General features: G+C 42.0%; 1 protein-coding gene across 1 annotated transcript in view; it reads right to left on the reverse strand.

The window, feature by feature from the left end:
- Nucleotides 1–19,804, reverse strand: part of ipo11 (importin 11) — a 217,581-nt gene that overhangs the window by 117,286 nt on the left and 80,491 nt on the right. The window contains exons 17-21 of the mRNA XM_079517126.1: nucleotides 12,289–12,322; nucleotides 11,077–11,117; nucleotides 10,767–10,883; nucleotides 7,794–7,907; nucleotides 2,081–2,196 (exon numbers count right to left, since the gene is read on the reverse strand). Coding sequence (XP_079373252.1) covers nucleotides 2,081–2,196; nucleotides 7,794–7,907; nucleotides 10,767–10,883; nucleotides 11,077–11,117; nucleotides 12,289–12,322 — 422 coding nt within the window. The remainder of the gene's footprint in view (nucleotides 1–2,080; nucleotides 2,197–7,793; nucleotides 7,908–10,766; nucleotides 10,884–11,076; nucleotides 11,118–12,288; nucleotides 12,323–19,804) is intronic.

Genomic DNA, 19,804 nt, shown 5'->3' on the forward strand with positions numbered 1-19,804 from the left:
GTGTGTGTGTGTGTGTGTGTGTGTGAGACCATCATTGAACTAGGCTATAGGTGCAATCTACTTGTGTTTATCTTCGGCAGCCTAGGACACGTACACAGTTTGGTTGTAAGAGGCAACTTGGGATGCCAAAAAAAGCAGCCAAACGGCTCGCGAAAGTCTGTGCAATCTCTTCCACTATCGGTAGCCGCCAAATATGGTGAAGACGCTATTACTTGTACCCCTGAAGGGTGTGTGGGTATTTGTCCGGGATTTGCTGATTGCACTCTATACAGCACCTTGTAAATATTTGTGTCCTTGTATTGTATGCTCTTATGTGGACATAAATAAATAAACAAAAAAAGTGTGTGTGTGTGTGTGTGTGTGTGTGTGTGTGTGTGTGTGTGTGTGTGTGTGTGTGTGTGTGTGTGTGTGTGTGTGTGTGGCTTTTTAGTTCAAAGCCTTTCTTTTCTTCTCCACATGCCTTTGCATCCTTGACAATTTTTTTTTAGGTGTGGGACATTATGGGTCCCTCACGATACGATATCTGTGGTAACTGAAAATGGAAAAATAACCAAAAAGGCAAAAATCTGGAATCAAAATCTGACAAGATTGTTTGTGTCACAAACTGGCCAATAAGTACATGAAGCTTGCCTCCTACAAACAGTAAAACACTGACTGCAACTTTACAACTTGTCCACAAGTTGTCTGTACACTACAATCAATCCATCACTAAAATATGTAGTGAAAATCTAATTGACAAGAAACAAATAAAATAAGATGGACAGATTAAAGTGTAATGAACCTGGACTGATTTCAGATATTCATCACCAACTTGTTTTATTTCAACGATATATCACGATATCTGTAACAGTGTATCGATTATTTATCACAGGAGGATGTATCACAATATTTCGCAATATCATTATTTTGGCAATAATAACTATACTATTATATAGTTATTATTATACTAGAAAAATGTGCTCCTCAGAGCACAGTTCTCCACCAGGTCAGATAGTAGAAGTCAATCTTAGCCAATCAGGATGAAATATGAAAAAAGGTTCGTCTTGATGACATGACGATAGAGATAGAGTAATAGCAAAAAATATGTTTAGCAAAAATCTGCATCTTGGTGGCGCTATAACAGGTCAATGGGATGTTTCACAGCACACCCCCTGGTGGCCACAAAACCCGACACGCACCAAGCTTCTACTACAGTGAATGGAAAAGTGACTGATGTTAGTCTGCCTCAAACGTTACTCTTTTACCTGCTTTTTACTAACACTAACATTACAAAGATGCCCAGAACATCGGGATGAACCTGTGTAGTTTATGGCTGCTCCAACAGTAGTGGCAACATTCCAAAAAAAAAAAACGGAATGTCAAAATATATACCGCGGTGGCTGAGACCAGAGCCATATAGTAATGGTTGAGACAAAGCAGTGAAAGGTCCTGAAAGATACATAACGTCAGTCTTACCCAATACCCAATCTTTCTGTTTTAGGAACACAAGGCTGCTGTACTTTATACCTCATACTAAGCATTAAAGTATGAGGTACTTTGACATTCCGTTTTTCTTTTTTTTATGTTGCCACTACTGTTGGAGCAGCCATAAACTACACAGGTTCATCCCGATGTTCTGAGCATCTTTGTAATGTTAGTGTTAGTAAAAAGCAGGTAAAAGAGTAACGTTTGAGGCAGACTAACATCAGTCACTTTTCCATTCACTGTAGTAGAAGCTTGGTGCGGGGAAACCGCAGATGTGTCGTCTCCGCCTACAGGAAATACATAGGCTGCGACCATGAGACCCGTTACGGAATCGGTCAATAGGTAGTGGTACCCAACCAGCCCACCACACACCAGTTTACTCATATAATAATCAGTCACTCCATCCACTGCCTATCTATCTGTCATAAATGTGGTGTCATGGACCACAGTAACAGAGGACACAGTGACAAAACAGCACTGTGTATGTGCGGCTGTGCCAGGGCTGTGAACGTCCAAACATATCCCAATCATGACAATATGATTGGTGTTGTGGTGTGCGCGTGTGTGCGCGCGTGCGTGCGTGCGTGCGTGCGTGCGTGCGTGCGTGCGTCCATACCAGAGCTCCAATCCGTCCTCCAGCAGGTAGACATGTGGCGGCCGAGAGACATCAGTGCTCAGTTGGATGACAGGAAGCAGGAAGGGGTACAGGTTTTTGCTCTCCGCTCCTAGACCCTGTGGCGTCACAAATACAAGAGGAAGTCACAAGAGCACCTCAGAGCGTGGGTTTGCACTGTTTCGTGTTTTGTGTTGTTTAGTGTCAAGCTCATAAATATACAAATATAGGCTTGATGTCGTCAACCAATGCATGCTGTTTAGTAGTTGTGTACATATGTTAGCTGTATGTCACTTCTCTGAATAGTGTTGTTGGTCCGAGGAGAGCAATATTAGAGGGGGGCCAAACAGAGTACCACAATGTACAGGTACTAATGCCAACAATGTTCCAAACTGACAGCACAGAGCACACATACACACAGTAAGTGCACAAACAACACAACCACAAAAACAAAAGTTGACAAATATAGCACAAACCCGTTCAGCCAGTCTCCTCTGGCTAAAATCTATATTCTGCCCTCTAAAATGCTCCACATCACTAACACCGACATCTTCCCGTGTCCCTTCTGGTCAGCAACGATACACAGTAGCCAGTAACCTCTGCCTCACATTCTGTCCTTCAATAGCTCCCCATCTCCTCAGGTTTTAGATCAGGCCTGTCGAACCCATTTTGGGGTGAGGGCCGCATTGGTCAAAAGGTCACTTGATGTGGGCCAGAACCAGTTGCGGACCCGCGCTCACACGTATTCACTCATACAGCATTGTTTTTCAGTCTGTTTTCTCAGTCACTGCTATAACTACAGTATTATAATATATATATATACACATTTGAAAGAACAATTCAATTTGAAGTGAGGATATTACCTGTCTAGTAACATTATGCAGACCTACTTTCAGCAATCAAACTCAGACAATTGAATTAACTCAGTTTAGTCTTTTTATTGAATTTCACAGAATAATGAAATATTCAGAAAATGTCAATAAAAACACTCAATGCTTCATGCATGCATAATCAATTTAAAAAAGGTTGGAAAATAATAATCCAACAGAAAACAAAAATACTTTACTTCATGCTGTTTCTAGACACTTGCCATGTGAGAGTTAAATTGTCTGAGAGAGACTCGGGGGGAGAGAGAGAGAGGGAGGACCCACCACACACACTCACACACACACACACTTTTCTTTATAGTTTCACGAGAACGCTTTATTTTTTTCTGCTATGAGAGGGAAAGAGAGAGGGAGGGACACACACATTCATGGTACTCAGCTGTTCATTGTTAAGCAATTAATAACGATTATTGAAATAAACGTTATTTTTTTCACAGAATCAAATGTTTTATGGTCATAATGGAAAATGGTGCATTTATATAGCGCTTTTATCCAAAGCTCTTTGCATAGATGCATTACATTCACCCATGCATACACCAATGGCCATGCAAGGCACTAACCTGCACATGGGGAGCAATTAGGGGTTCAGAGTCTTGCTCAAGGACACTTTGACACCAACTCTGGGGGAGACCAGGATTGAACTGGGAACCATGGTGTTCCCATCCAGCCACTCTACTGGCTACTCTACCACTGAGCCACTGCCGTCATGATGATACACCAAGACCCTGAATGGCTTGATTCTAGGCTTAAAATAATTGATATAAATATATTGGGAAATCTCTATGGGAAAAAAGAATGGGGTCTGGATCGATGGAACCAGAAAATGTCTGCGACTGCTATGCCCTATAAATATATTGTTTAAAAATGTTGAAGTGAACGGCAGAGTCCACACCACAATTATAACGACAACAGTGGTGAATGAGTTATATTGCTTAGTGTGGAGCCCCACTAAGGAACCCAAGCGGCCATGATGATTCTAAAGTGCTTTTCGATAGATGGGGGGTAACAGCCAATTCCACGGCAATCCAGCTAGTCGTTTTCAAGATATCTTGTTTGGGACTGATTGACATTGCAATCGTAGCAGGGTCAACAACACACAGGTCTCTGGTTTGGGAGTAGAAAACTTGCAGCCGAAAATTGCCCAGCACTTTGGCTTGAGTTACACAGGAGGAGTAGGAACCAAATCAGTTCTGAGGTTCCACAGTATTGTGATCTGAAACTGTCACTATGGATGTGGCATCCTTGATGTAGGTGTGTCACCTGCCATGGTGTAAATTTGTAATGACAGGCATATAACTTGGAAACATTTTAAAGTTTTCTTTTAGGAAAAATCAAGTAGTCAATTAGCCAATGTGGAACAGGTACCTACTACCAATATTACAAGTTACATAGTTATATTGATGATATTGACATCAAGCTCCTCTGCAATCGGTGCTCTACTCTGGGCGGAGCAGTGCAGTGGAGACAAAGCAAAGTGAAATTAACCTTTTTCCTGAAGGAGCAATGCCATTTCACCTTATGAAAATCCACTTCATACCAAGAGGCTCTGTGTTCTTGTCACATCAGTTCAACCCGAGTTGCCACAGCTGGACAGGCGGTCAAAAACAGGCTCTACACATGCCTATTATACATGCACATTAAATGTATATGGTTAATTTTGCACAACCAGGCGAAAGATTGCATAATATCTTGGTTCTGCAAATGTGACACATTTTCTGCAAAATACGTAACTTTTTTTGGAAGAGAGTCTCAGCAACATGTGGTAAGAGTCAGACACACAGAAACACTTCCAGCCAGATCCACTGTGAAGAACCAACTGTCACAAACTGCTAGCTTAATTGATATGAACACAAATATCAATTTGTGTCTGCAATATTTGACCCAGTGTGGCTTTTGAATGTGGTTCTGGTTGGTCTGCAGATATGTGAAATAATTTCCCATTCTGGAGGAATATGGTGGCATAATATGGAATATGGTCGCCAAATTAATTTGATTTGATAATTTTTTTTTTTTTTGGGAAATTAAATGTTTACATAGTATGTGATGCATGCATAAACTTTCCTTAATGATTATATCTGGTTTCAGTATTCATTTATGATATATTTTCTCTATTATTAAGGTTATTTTTGCAGTCAGTTTGTATTGGTGGTAGGGAGGGGGGCGGGGCGGGGCAGGGGTCGCGAGACATGGCCAAAGCATTTCCGGGGGTCCCCAGCCAAAAACGTTGAGAACCCCTGGCCTAGGGGGCTGTAGGGGAGTCAATACTTGGGCATCCCTCTACTGTCCCCTGTAAGATGGTCTTTGACAGGGACGTATGTCTTGTGACTATACCAGGCCAATTTATGAAGTTTTACTGTTGAGAGTAGAGGCTCCTGTTCTCCAGCATGGGTGGAAAAAACTAGCTAGCTGTCTAACATTTGTTCGGTGTTCTTTATATGATAATATGTAGCATCCTTCTGTAACACTTGTTTTGAAGGACTGTATCCTGTGCTGTGTCCAGATTTATTAATTCCTTTACACCATCACTGAGCTCAAGATGGTGTAAAGGGATCAATACATCTTCAAGCTTTATAATTGTTTTGGATTCTGACCTCAGCCCAGCACCTAACGTTTAGTGAGTGGATGTTACGGGCTACAGTACTCTGCTATTTGGAGGCATGAGCTGTTCTGGTCTGCCTTTGTGGGGACTTACAAGCACACTTATGGTACAGACCCCGTCTGTACTTTAAAGTTTGATGACCATTTGATTTCCATCAAATTACCAAATGAACAAGTACTCAAAATGCACTCTTCCAATAGAAAAACATGTCCATGCTTGGTTATTTCATGCCTTTTCAGTCATACAATGTCACTGCCTCCCAGATGTGTGCTCCCCTATAATCTTCTCAAAAGTGGCGTGTCTACATCAATGAGCTTTCCAAAATGTCCTGCTGTGGATGTTATATAGAGGCGGATTCTGTATGTGGGGGTCTACACCTTCCTGCAGCCCAAGGGGGCCCTGGGTATTTTCTCTTTGTGTGTCGATTAGTGGAAAACCAGAGCTATGTCGGTCCCAGAAAATTATAGTAATTTTCATATTTATTTCCAAATGTGACAAATCCCACATGCTGCTGACAGAGCATGCATTATTCCCATTGCAATGCAGATAGGGAGAGAGAGAGAGAGAGAGAGAGAGAGAGAGAGAGAGAGAGAGAGAGAGAGAGAGAGAGAGAGAGAGAGAGAGAGAGAGTGGGGAGGTGGCCTTGTACCTTATGCAATCTAATCCAATACTTTTCAACCCATGGATGCTGTTAGCATGTGGTACAATAATTATGTGTGAGGAATAAAGAAATACAGAGACATCAAGGAAATGCCTACCTACACATCCTGAGGCAGCAAACCCTGGTGTCAATATGTTTATTAATCGTTTGTTACGTTACTTCGATAGGCATACAGTTTCCTTTAAGGAAACTGCATGGCAATTAATTCATAATTGATTGATTGACAAAAATGCATATACATGAAAATATTTGTACATGTCCTGTCAACAGGATACAAATGCACAACAAACATGAGCTTATTTCCATTGTGGCCCTTTGAAATTGTGGTCCTTTGAAAAGCTAATAATGTGATTTATGCAGATTTGTTGACTGTGGTTCATGCTATTTAGTCTTAGATTCTTTTTGAGAGGCGAGTCTCAGCAACATGTGATAGGGCACACATAAACACTTCCAGCCAGATCGACCTAGAACCTGCTAGCTTCAATTGATTTGAACAACAAACACATTCATTGTCTCCACCAGGCCGAAGGCATGGGGAGATTGTATGTTTTGCACCCTGTCCGTACATCAATCTGTGTGTGTCCATCCGTCCGTCTGTGTACAGCTAATTAATGGCACTGTTGGCCCGGTCGCTGCCAAACTGTGCACACATACTCCCTGGATGCCAATTCCAAACCTCTGCCTTACATTTTCCAGAACAGCCTATTATAGTGCCACCATGAGGCCGACTTTTGCAAAACTATTTTTTAATATATTACTATGCACATTCCCCTGGCGCTATAACGGGCCGATTTGTGTTTTTACCTATAACTGCACTGATCTGTGTAAAACTTTGTATGCACTCCCTAGAGAGGCCAAGGAAAACCCTTTTCCCTGAATTTTTCACATCTGGCTTTTATTGCACCATCAAGAGGCTGACTCATGTAAAACACATTTTTTATATTACTCCTTCAGATTTGATCCAAATTTCACACAAATCGGTACACATGATCTCTATAGTCATGTGATCAACACGGATCTATTTGATTTTTCATATTCCATCCTGACTGGCTACAATTTATATCTAAAGTTTGCACGACTGGCCCGTTTAGAACAAAATTACGCAAATCAAGAACGCAGTGTCCAATTGCGGCAAAACTGTGCACGCACATTCCCACTAGGCTGAGGAAGAAATGCCACTTGACCACCCTTAACATTGTAACTATTGGGGGGGGGGGCGGGGGGGGGGGGGGGGGAACACATGTTTATAATTTAGATTACTTCTACACATTTTGTCCAGGCGACCTGTGCTCCGAGGAGCACTTTTTCTAGTTGTGTCTGCGATGTTTGACCCAGTGCAGTCAGTGTAATAAATGCCCTGTGAGTCAGAACTTGAGAAAAAAGGTGAGGGCTCATGAATACCATTGACGTGCACATCAGAGGTGTGACAGCAATGTCTCTTTGCACGCACGTGTTTGTATGTACAAGGACGTGTCAGTCTATCTGGCTGGCTGGCCATCTGTGCATTGGTGTTTGTATGCGTTGTTTGTCTCTGTATGTTGTTGACATGTGTACATTTGAATGCCATACCTGCACCAAGTGGATGAGTGTAGTAAGTATGGCACATCGCAGCATGTTGTGTTCTTCAGACTGCTTCCAAAGCAGAGGCAGGTACTGAACCAGGCAGCCCACATATGGCCGGATCTGAAATATGGAATAATACAAAATTGTATTCGGAATTAAGAGGGTGTTTCAGTGCTCATGTAAACGTACCCAATGACTAGATCTGCACAAGGCATGTTCTACTGATAACGGACCAAATACTGCAGCAGTGTCAATATTACAAATATAACTAGTCTCTGACATCCACACAGAATACTGTAGCGAGGGACACCTAAAATGACACTAACTTTAGCTTTGTTGATTGAAATCTCTCTGTATATTACTCTGCAGATTCATCAATAATAATTATATTGGTCCCCAGTCCCCGCTTCTTGAGTGTTTTTTGTCACTGTCTATTTATTTTATTTCCACATACATGAAATTTGTCCTCTGCATTTACCCATCCTATAACTCACTAGGAGAAGTGAGCTGCCATTGTGCAGCACTCAGGTAGCAATTAGGGGTTAAGAGTCTTGCTCAATGCTCAGCTTGTGGAATTCATTTAATTTGTGTTGTTCAATTAGCACAGGCTGGCAGGCCTGTCACGACACACAACACTGGTTCTTCTGTCTGTTGTTTGTTTAACTCTGGACCAATTTGTCCACACTTTCAGACTGTCCTGAAACAAAGAGCAGGCAGGCTATACAATCACCTTTGGCTCATCAAAACAGCCCAGGTGTGCATATCCCCGCCTCCACATTAACAGCTCTTGGCAGTTAACCTCGCCTCACCAGGCTTTCCACCACCTCGGAGGAAAGCCTGGTCTCTGTTTCAAAAGTCTGCATGATCCTGTCGGGAGCGGATGATATCGTTACGTCATGTTGTAGTATTGTTTTGTAGTCGACAGGCAGGAACAACAGGCGGCAACTTCCTTTTCCCTCAAACCGATTTTTTCCCTCAAAACCGATTTCCCTCAAACCGAAAAATCGGTTTGAGGGAAAAGGAAGTTGCCGCCTGTTGTTCCTGCCTGTCGACTACAAAACAATACTACAACATGACGTAACGATATCATCCGGTTGTCTGGACAGTGGTGTTGGTGTTGTCCTGGACAGTCAGCTCTCGTTCAAAGCACACATTACAGCTATCAATCGATCCTGTAGGTTTACACTCTATAACATACGACGAATTAGACCATTCCTCACCCAGGAGTCAGCCCAGCTCCTTATCCAGACATCAGTCATGTCAAAACTTGGCTATTGTAACTCCATCCTTACTGGCCTACCGGCATGCGCACTTAAGCCTCTCCAAATGATCCAAAATGCCGCAGCTCGCTTGGTCTTCAACCAGCCAAAATTCTCACATGTCACTCCCCTTCTCCACTCCCTCCATTGGCTCCCGGTCGCTGCCCGCACAGAGCACAAAACTCTGATGCTGGCATGAAAAAGAAACCAAAGGTATGGCACCGCCATATCTTGCAAGTCTGATCGCACCTTACAAAGTAAACCCTCCAGAGCGCTCAGATCAGCCGACGCAGGGAAGCTGCAAGAACCCTCGCTAAAACGCCGGGACAACGCTCCACACGTCCCAAACTCTTCTCCCTTCTGGCTCCAAAACTATGGAATGCACTTCCCATTGCAATCAGAACTACAGATTCATTCCCAGTCTTCCGCCGCAGTCTGAAAACACACCTCTTCAGACTCCATCTTAGCCCATAGCACTTTCCGTAGTACTTGCCCTAGCCTCGACCTCCTACAGTCGAATGCAAAGGCTCAACTTATGTAACTTAGACAGCATTTGATGTAGACTTAGATGGAAGTTTATGTAGACATAGCATTTTATGTAAACATATCACTATACAATACAGTATATACAGTATATGCATAGTTTAATTTTATAGATATTCCACTGTTACGTTCTTAGCTTACGTATGATTCATGATAACTACTTTGTATGTATATGATGTATTGCCATGCTTTTTGTTCTTGCTTAATGTAAGTCGCTCTGGATTAAGAGTGTCTGCTAAATGCCTAAATTGTGTGTGTCTGCAACCGAAGTGAAGAAAGTGACAGCATGGAAGTTGCAAATTGATTGATTACGTTTTAAACCAGCAGCTGTAAATGTTAAATTAATCAAGATTGAGCAATTGCACGGCATATTAAAAGAAGGAAATAAATCAAATCATAATTTTCTGCTAACATCTTCAGCTATGCACTAGGACTTTATTGCACCACATTCTGTCTGCTGTTGCCTCACGTCCTCATGAGCTCCAAACATCCAGGTTTGTTATGTGGATGATTTGTATGTAGTCTATGGACCGCCTGTGTGTCTGGAATAAGTTTGAATTGAATTGGATGGAATATGCATGGGACTTTCTCCCACACTGCTGGTTTTAGACACAGGACCAGAGGGGACTTAACGAGACTTAGAGTTTGCAAGGATGAAAGCCATTTCTGTGACAGATTTAAATTGAGGGCTTATTTAAAAGAAATAGCTTAAATCAAATCTGAGGGAGGTGTCAGATGAAGGTCAAATTGGTCAAATAAGAAATTAAATAAAATAGTTGGCTGTTGAGTTAATTGGATGCAGGTGAGAAGAAACATGGACACAATAGCATTGCTAGGGCTGAGAGAGGAATTACGTCACAATAAATGAGAGCAGACATCACAGCCATGGTTGGGGCCATCAGGGGCTAGTACACTGTGACCGATGTTGTGAACTGCTAGCATAATAAACATTTAACAACTCATCACAACCCATGAGGAACAACAGTCAACAAATACTACTGAGGTTAATGTGTTCTCTGCAATTGCAGTTGTATCAATCCAGACTTATCTAAAACAATTATTTTAGATCTGACATCTAAAACAATTATTTTAGATCTGACTTCACCTCAAAGGACTGGCTGTTATAAAATTAAAAGTATTGGTGTTTTCCGGGGCATGATGGGTGCAGGTCTCTCACCTGAATGTTGACTCTCTCGACGACACAGGAGATGACATGCAGCACCTGCATCTTGGTGTCACACTCAGTCACCTGCTGCAGCAGCTGGAACAGCAGCCCGAAGATAGATTCTAGGTACTGCACACAGCCAAACAAAGGGGGTTAAGTTGGACGGTGGGTGGGAGCGTAAGGGTGTTCGTGTGCAAGTAGTAGGATGAAATGAAACTTGAAGTAAAATATATATGTGAAGATAATTATAATTCCTTCTTTCATATTATTATGAGTCATGCATAATGCCTCAATTGTTGCCAGGACCGATATGTGTACTCACCGGTAGGAATTGTTCCGTTCTGAACTCAAAGTCATCCACTGGTGATAGTGTTGTTAAGGACAATGTAAAACTGAGAGTAAGGTGAATAGCACAGACAATAAGTTACTGTCAAGGACACCCAAATTGTCATAAATTTGCCCGCGGAGGCGCGGACCCCTTTCTGAAAAGATGTTGTGCCAGGGACCCCCAGAAGAGACACGTGTGAGCTTGTATATCTGGTATTTTTGAATAGCCAGAATCTAAAATCACACAGATGCTTTCCCGGTTTTAACAGGCTAAATATTATTACTGGGGTGGAGAGGATAATGAGTTAAACGCACATCTGTGCAAATGTCACAAGTTTGTTTTTGGCTCATTGCACTCAGGACTCTAGTCTATTCAGGAGTCTTGAATAGACTCCTGAATAGACTCACTCAGGACTCTAGTCTATTCAGGAGTCTTGAATAGACTCCTGAATAGAGCACTCATGACTCTAGTCTATTCAGGAGTCTTGAATAGACTCCTGAATAGACTAGTCTATTCAGGAGTCTTGAATAGACTCCTGAATGGACTCTAGTCTATTCAGGAGTCTTGAATAGACTCCTGAATAGACTCAAAAAAAGCTCAACACAATACAGGTCAGACAGAGTCAAGGAAGCAACCAGGTGCTCAGGAGATGTGCAGGTATACAACCAGGTGCTCAGGAGATGCAGATATACAAAATATAAAAATAGTAAAAAGGTGCTCCTGGGATCAATCGGGATAACACAACTATAGAAAAAAGCTTCATCAGGGCTGATGAAGACCGGTATAGGTCGAAACATGTCGGCTTAATAGTTTTCCTCCTTTTTAACTATTAAGTGTGCCCGGATCTCCGCTTTTTTCTACAATCCAGGTCTAGTCAGACGCGGGCGTACTGTGCATGAAACGAGCACACGTGGCGGCAATTTGTACTGTGCATGAAACGAGCACACGTGGCGGCAATTTCACAGGACCACGAAATTACGCCTGGGTTGTCACCCCTCAAAAATAAATGCACGGCTCTCATTGAAAATGAATTATTAGGCGTGTCAGTCGCTGCCCGTCTGCAAAGGCCTAAACAATGGCAAAATAATGCATATGTAATTTAAAATAAATGAAGAAGACAGGCATGCCTGCATTGTAATTTTCGGTACAACAAAATGTATGTCCTATTTAAAGTTCACACAAACACATTAGATATTGCAAGGATATTGAGCTTAAGGGTTGTGGCTGTCTCAATCCGAACCTATGAAAAGAAGAGAAAAACATAGTCCATGGAAAAGCACAATGCAGGCAATATGTACACTTAAGCTGACTTGAACATTGAAACAGTGAAGGAGAAAATATTTGTGTTTCGTGTAAACGGAATTCTTAAAGCGCAAATAACGTGCATTTTAAAACTGCTTTTAATATTTAATATCGTCTATGTCTCTCAAAGTTATTTCTAATAGTTTGCGCCTCAATCACCACTCTGATATAACCAGTCCTTCTCATTTCTTTCTGGACTTTGAAAGCAGTTTTAGCTGTAGTACCACAATGTCCTGAGGTGGTGGGGGTGCCGATATGCAGATTATTTAATATTTGAGTCATTATAATACTGATGCTAGATAAAACCAGGCTTGTTTCCATTCCATGCAAGCTTGGAAAATCAACAATGGTGGACATTGTAAACAAAGTGGAAATGCAAATTTGGAACTGAAGACTGAAGAAGAGGAGGAATTATACAAAGTAGGGTGACATTGATGACATCACGATGAGGACAAAATCAGTTGAGCTGTTCCTGAGAGCAATTTCCATTAAAGCAACTATATGATATGAAAGCCTGATTGTTCAAAATTGGTTATTTGTGGGGATAGAAAACACATATGGGAGCCCCAAAAACACAAAGGAACACACAGCTGTGTGTGTGTGTGTGTGTGTGTGTGTGTGTGTGTGTGTGTGTGTGTGTGTGTGTGTGTGTGTGTGTGTGTGTGTGTGTTGCTTACATGTAAATTAATTTCTGTTAGAAGAGAGGGTTATTGAGAGGAGAGATCTCACAATCATTAGCTCCCATAATCTTTTCAGTCTTTGGTTAGAGAGCTCATAGCGTGTGTGTGTGTGTGAGTGAGTGAGTGTGAGTGAGTGAGTGAAGAGCAGAGCTGAGTTCAGGGAGGAAAACAAGTCTAATGACAAGTGTAAAGAGAGAACTAAATTACAGCCAGGCTTGCAAGGTCAAACTAGTAACTAAGGGGATATGTCATGTGTGTGTGTGTGTGTGTGTGTGTGTGTGTGTGTGTGTGTGTGTGTGTGTGTGTGTGGGGGGGGGGGGGGGGGGGGGTCATGCCCTCATCCCCTTTTTCTGATTGAGTCTTATAGAAAGACATAATAGCAGAATGACAGCTTACCATCATGTAAGTCCTTGGACCCATAATGAAATCAGGCTCAATTGTTCATTTTAAATAAATAAATCATGTTTTTTTTCCTCCTCCTCTTCTTCCTCCCGCTGCTTAATACCCGTTCTTCAAACCTTTCCATTGGTTACTTTAGTTCTTAGTCTTTATGCACAGTTTGTCCTTTGGGCTTCGGCTTCCATATCTCAGTCGTTTTACTTTGTATTTTACAAATGTCTTGCTGTTTCTATCACTCTCGAGCAGGGGCACTGGAACAAGTTTTGAAGTCAGTTTTACATCATGACAAAAATGCAGCTATCAACCAACCAACTGAATCATACGTAATTACGCTGCAAATAATGATCACACGTTCAATCTATCTCCGTATTGCAGAGCTCACGCCTTTTCTCCATCTCTCTCACACTGATTGCGTTTTCAAGTGACACAATATCTTATCGTACTAATATGGCATGCTGCTTCAATTGGAATTCTGTCACTTACTCTCTGATGGATACTACTGTACGTCATAGGCTATTTTCCTATTTTCCATCTTCTGTCCCTTCCTACCTACCTCCTCCTCAAAATGTCTGGCGAGCAGCCCATGCAGCAGCCATCATTTCTTTCTGAATTACCCCCCTATGAATCTGTCCTTAATGATGTAGTTGCTCATTCTCCTGCACCCTGGTCTACAACGATCACTTCAAATCAATACTTATTAAAGTCAAGTTCAAGGCCAGTTCAAGACTCAAGTGATTGACGCCGTGTGTAAAGAATGATCTCATAATTCCATGAGATTCACATTACAGTGTTCATTTACACTGAGAATGTACAAACCGACCCCTAAATGGTATCTAAAATGTCTGACTTAAATTAACACAAGATTTTGCTGTGTGGAGTTATCCGACGGTGGTGTTTGCGAACGCAGTGAGCATTTACTATGAGACCCAGCAGATCCTGTCTGTCCGTCACGCTGTAACACCACCGGCCTGCCACCAGAGGGCGCACCTTTAGCTGCTTAACGACGACACTGTCAATACTAGCCCAAAATAATAGTGCACGCACGCACGTACGCACGCACGCACGCACACACACACACAAAACTTAACTTAAAAAAAACGTATCTTAAAAAAAACGTAACTTAAAAAAAAAATTAAAAAGGAAAAACACGCACGCACGCGCACACACACACAAAACTTAACTTAAAAAAAACTTAACTTAAAAAAATAAATAAAAAGGAAAAACTTAAAAAAAACGTAACTTAAAAAAAAACCTAACTTAAAAAAAATCTTAAAAAACACAAAAAAGAGAACTTAACAAAAACCTTACAAAATTACGTAATTTATTCTAATTGTTGTTTTTGCAATTTACGAGCTGCGTTCGCTTCCTGCGTTCGCGCGTCTTACTTGTTTAATGTACATAACCTGCCATAAGACTCATGCCATTTGCTCTGATCTGGTACTTGTAAGTCTGCATAAGAGCATTTGCTAAATGCCTGAATTGAAAATTGGGGGGACAATAATAAGGGGAGAACAGTTCACCTGATTAAATTAATTAATTACTGTACAGTATATTCCATTTGTCCAAAAAATCATATCAGCAGATGCCTGAAGAAAGTCTATCTGACCGAAACATTGCTTAAATAAAAGGGTTCTTATTGTGCAAGACTGCAAGTGCAGACGGTGTGCGGGTCATTTTACTTTGTTCTCTACGTTGACCCAGTCTCTGAGCCGATCAGGTGTGCATTAGACTTTGTTTACTGTGACCATTTTCAGGCCGTATCAAATTAAATATTTGAAAGGAAACAGCATTCCAAGTATGTGGCCATGATTTACTTTTCTTGTAAGTACACTAGGTGTTTACATGGTTGGAAGTGAGCATAGTTTATTGCTGTAAGCCTTGGGGTACTGTTTATATACAGTGTGTGCACGGCTGGGTGTATTTGTGAGCATGTACTGTGTGTGCATGCATGCAAGTGTATATTGTCTTTGGTGTATCTGCACATTATTGTATGAGTTTATTGGATATATTTTTTATTGTCTACTATGCACTCATATAATGCTGCGACAGCCTGAATTTCCCCCTTGGGGGATAAATAAAGCGTTATCGTCCTATCCTTATACACAGAGTTTCATTTCTCAAGTGTGATAAGATAAGGCACTGGCTTAGAATCACCCAGAGAACAGTTCGTACACAAATTGTGATGATCAAGCTTTCAGATTTGGGATCTTGGCACAAAAGTGTCACTGTCAGTTTTCTCAAGATATAATCGTTTAAGAATCAACAAGGCTTATCAAAAACTTCAGCAGGCTATGTTTAGCAATGCAGCTTGCCTTTTCAACATGGCAGAAGAAAAAGGTTTCATCTTAGAGAAAGCGCATACCACTGGTTGTCAGTAGGTGCCAGCTAGCTTAGAAAAGTGTAGAGCAAGTACAGTACTTTTCCACTGTTAACATTCATTCATTTACATGTGTCTAGAGGGGGATTTAAAAGAACTCGAAAGGCCAAAACAATTATGATTTCAAATACATCTTGCCACACTAATTAAAGCTGTGCACCCCCGTTTATACGTCGTCCGCCTGTCTGCCTTCTCCTACCAAACCACACCATTTGCAAACATCTCACCACGCACAACACCTACAACATGCCTGTCCAGACATAACGCACTATGTTGCATCCATGCAACTGTCAAAATTACCGTACAGTTCGCATTTGCATGAAATACCATGTTATTGCACAACATTTCACGGTGATACATCACATTTTAGGCCACACCCCTTTCTACTGCACACAGGCCACCTGCAGCAGTACAGTATGGTATGGTATGGCACAGTATGGTACAGTACGGTACATTATTGTATAGCGCAGTATGGTACAGTAGTCTGCTACAGTACAGTACAGTACGGTACAGTATGGTACAGTACAGTCCCGTACGGTACGCTACGCTACAGTACAGTACAGTATGCTACAATACGTTAAAGTATGTTACAGTACAGTACAGCAGGGGTTCTCAACGTTTTAGGCCGGGGACCCCCATAGATGCTTTGGCAGTGTCTCGGGTCAGCCAGGGCAGTGAAGGTAACAGATACTAACCTGACTCCGCCAGCTGGTGGCAGCAGTGAGTTCCTCCTCCTGCTCTCATTTGGTCCCTCTCGGGCAGAGACGATGTACTCCGAGCCATTTCTGGATTTTTATTTGCTTAATTCAACGCCACCCCAGGTAATAAATAGGGGGACGGCATTTTATTGAAGGAAGAAAAGTCTTTGAGGAAATACGGTATATACATCTAAATAAATGTTGCTTCATATTATATATGAGAGAGAGAGAGAGAGAGCGAGAGAGCGAGAGAGAGAGCGCGTATATTACCACAAAAGTAGAAACCAGCAAGTTCCACAAACGAGTACCATATTCACATAATGGCCCTTTTGCTCATGTCCCCCCACCCTGGAAAGGAAAATGTGATTGATAGAGCAATCTCACTCCTTCTTGAACATAAATCATTTCCCTAGACATCTACAGTATCTATCAATACACAGAATCACTTCACTCCCCCGCATACTGTAACTCAAGCACAGTCTGAACTACTTCAAACCTGGTGTATTTATTGCAGAGGATGTGTATCCAAGGGTGTGTTGTGCCAAATGGAAATCTGGTTGGAACTACAGTAAAAATCACACCCGTGTGAAGTGAGGGGCACTCTTATCATCATGACATAAAATAGACACTATGCCTATTTGCGCACACTATGACGTAAAATATTCCATTCATTTTCAATGGGAATTTAATGTTTGTGTAAGACGGAAATCTACACAAATAGCTGAATATAGGAGGGGCTAGCGTGGAAACGTCTGTGGAGAATGCGTGGATAAAGAGTGCAAACTGACTGTGAAACCGACTGTGAAAAGGGAACTAAGTAATCCAATGGCAAGTGTTGGGAATTCGGCAGTGTAGGCTGGGGTTGCCATGGCAATCAATAGGGACTTTAAGCAACGGCGGCTACGGCAGTCCACTCCGGCAACCGGAACATTTGTAGTAGCTAATTGGCTGTTGGTTACGTAACCAATCTATGCGTGAAATTGTAATTGGCTGACAATATTAGTGGGAGGGGCCTATGTACACGACTGCGGCAACCACACTTTGCAATTTTTTTAAATTGCGACTTTTCTAGTTGAAATTATAGCTGTCATACATTTACACTGATTGCTCCATCACCTCTCTTATGCTGTGTAATGTGTTGGCATGCTCTGAATGTCATATTAACCATGTTTATTAAATCGGTTTTAGAAAAACCTCTTTCCACTGCTGATCATGTCCAGCGCATGTTTAAGAATTAAGCAATATCGGCAAGTTAGCTGACGCGCGACGGGGTGTTTAAATACATAAATAATGTGTTTATGTTTAACACATGCTGCATAGACGCGTCACCATGGGAACCAAAAATAGATGGGAACCTGACAACCCGTCGCCGATGACTGTTTGCTTAATGACTTTGACAGCTACGGCGATTGAGTCATACGCGCCGTACTTCCGCACTTTGAAACACTTAACAACACTCCTCTGAAACAGGTTGATGACTACAAGTATTTGGGTTCATATATCTTCTTCCCAAAAGGACTTTCAAACTAGGAAGGGTATGGCCTGGTCAGCCTGCAATGACATGCATAAGATCTGGTCATCCCAGCTTAGTAAGATGTTAAAAGTAAAAATATTTAGGACGACCGTTGAGCCGATTCTACTCTATGGCTCCGAGACATGGACACTTTCAAAGAAACTAGAGAAAATGTTGGATGGCACTTACACTCACCTTCTAATGAGAGAGCAAAATCTGTCTTGGAAGAGCCACCCATCGACTAATCTAATATACGGCAACCTTCCCCATGTTTCTTCACTAGTCTGATCCAGAAGAACACAGTTTGCCGGCCACTGCTACAGAGCTGACAATGAGGTTATATCTTCCCTTCTTCTCTGGAGTCCTGCCTCAAAGCAGACCAGAGGTAGAAAACTGTCGTTCCCTGATGTCATCGCTAGGGACACAGGCATCAGTAAGCAGGAACTGGGGATGGCAATGAAGGACCGGGAAGTCTAGCATAATATTGTGAAAGCCACGATCTTGACCGCGGTCAAAAAATGATGATGACTTCCGCGTAGCGGAGACGTCCTGAAAACAGTCGTTGCTTAAAGTCCCTAATTGGCTCAGGCAGAGCCTGGAAGTTGGACATGTGTGGGGGCTCATTAGGTCTAGCCTGACTAGAGCCTTTTCTACCGTGTATCCGACCGACTGAAGGCCGGGCACTGCACTCCCTGTGGGGGTGTGGAACACGTGTGTCGAATTTGAAGTCGGTGGGCCGAACGGTTCTTGAGTTACGTGGATTACAGACGTACACACGTACGTACACTCAGAGACTTGGTGCATTATTGTAAGATGATACTCTCTCGTCTCGACTTTCAGAACTCGATTTCAACTCATCCAGGTGATGCGATGTTCTGCGAATAAAAACAGGTGTTTCTGAGTCATTGCATTCAGGAGTGAATTTAGAAACTCATCTTGTCTGAGCAAATGTTTAGCATTCCGACCGTGTCAAACAGCGTGTGTTGAAATGCAATGAACGCCATGGGTGCATTTCTGATGCCTTCTGCAGGGCTGGTGGATTGTAAATAAAGGTTATGAAATGAATGCCATTTCAGACAGATGCAGCTTCACAGACATCCAGGCGCTTCTAGTACACAAAGATAGTAAAACGAATAGTGAGGGCTGTAGAGTCTCAAGCTTATTTCATCTCATTTATGATATTTACGAGGGCATTTGGCAGGCGGCCATACATTTCTTATAAATAATGCAGCAATGTATGTATGCATGTTTATTTTCTATTATAAAAATCACAAACGTGTGAAGTGCTCTTATCATCATACATCATCTCATTCCAGCACATCACAATTGGCGTCCTCACTTTTGTCATCAATGTTTGTGTTTATACTGGGCTAAATGTGCATAAACAGTCAAACACTCAAAAATAGTCATAGGAAACGGTAGCAAAACAATGTTTGTGTTTACACAAACCCTCAAAGCTGGACATAGCAGGGGCTAGAGCCCCTCAAAAACTATATTGGAACAATGCCAAGTGTACTGCATAATGTACTTGCATGGCCCATGTTGCAAGGGATTGGCTAATGTTGGGTAAAGGTTACCTTAGCAAAATATAAATTAAAGTTAAAGACTAGAGCCTAAATGATATTCCGAGAGTACTTAATTTCTGTACTGTGATGGTGTATGCGTTTCAGCCCATCGCAGCAATGGGGGCAGGATCGAACCTCATGGAGCTTTGCGATCTCCACACACCCGCTGTGCACATCTTTACACACTC

This window comes from Electrona antarctica (genome assembly GCF_951216825.1).
Source record: "Electrona antarctica genome assembly, chromosome: 12".
Lineage (NCBI taxonomy): Eukaryota > Metazoa > Chordata > Actinopteri > Myctophiformes > Myctophidae > Electrona > Electrona antarctica.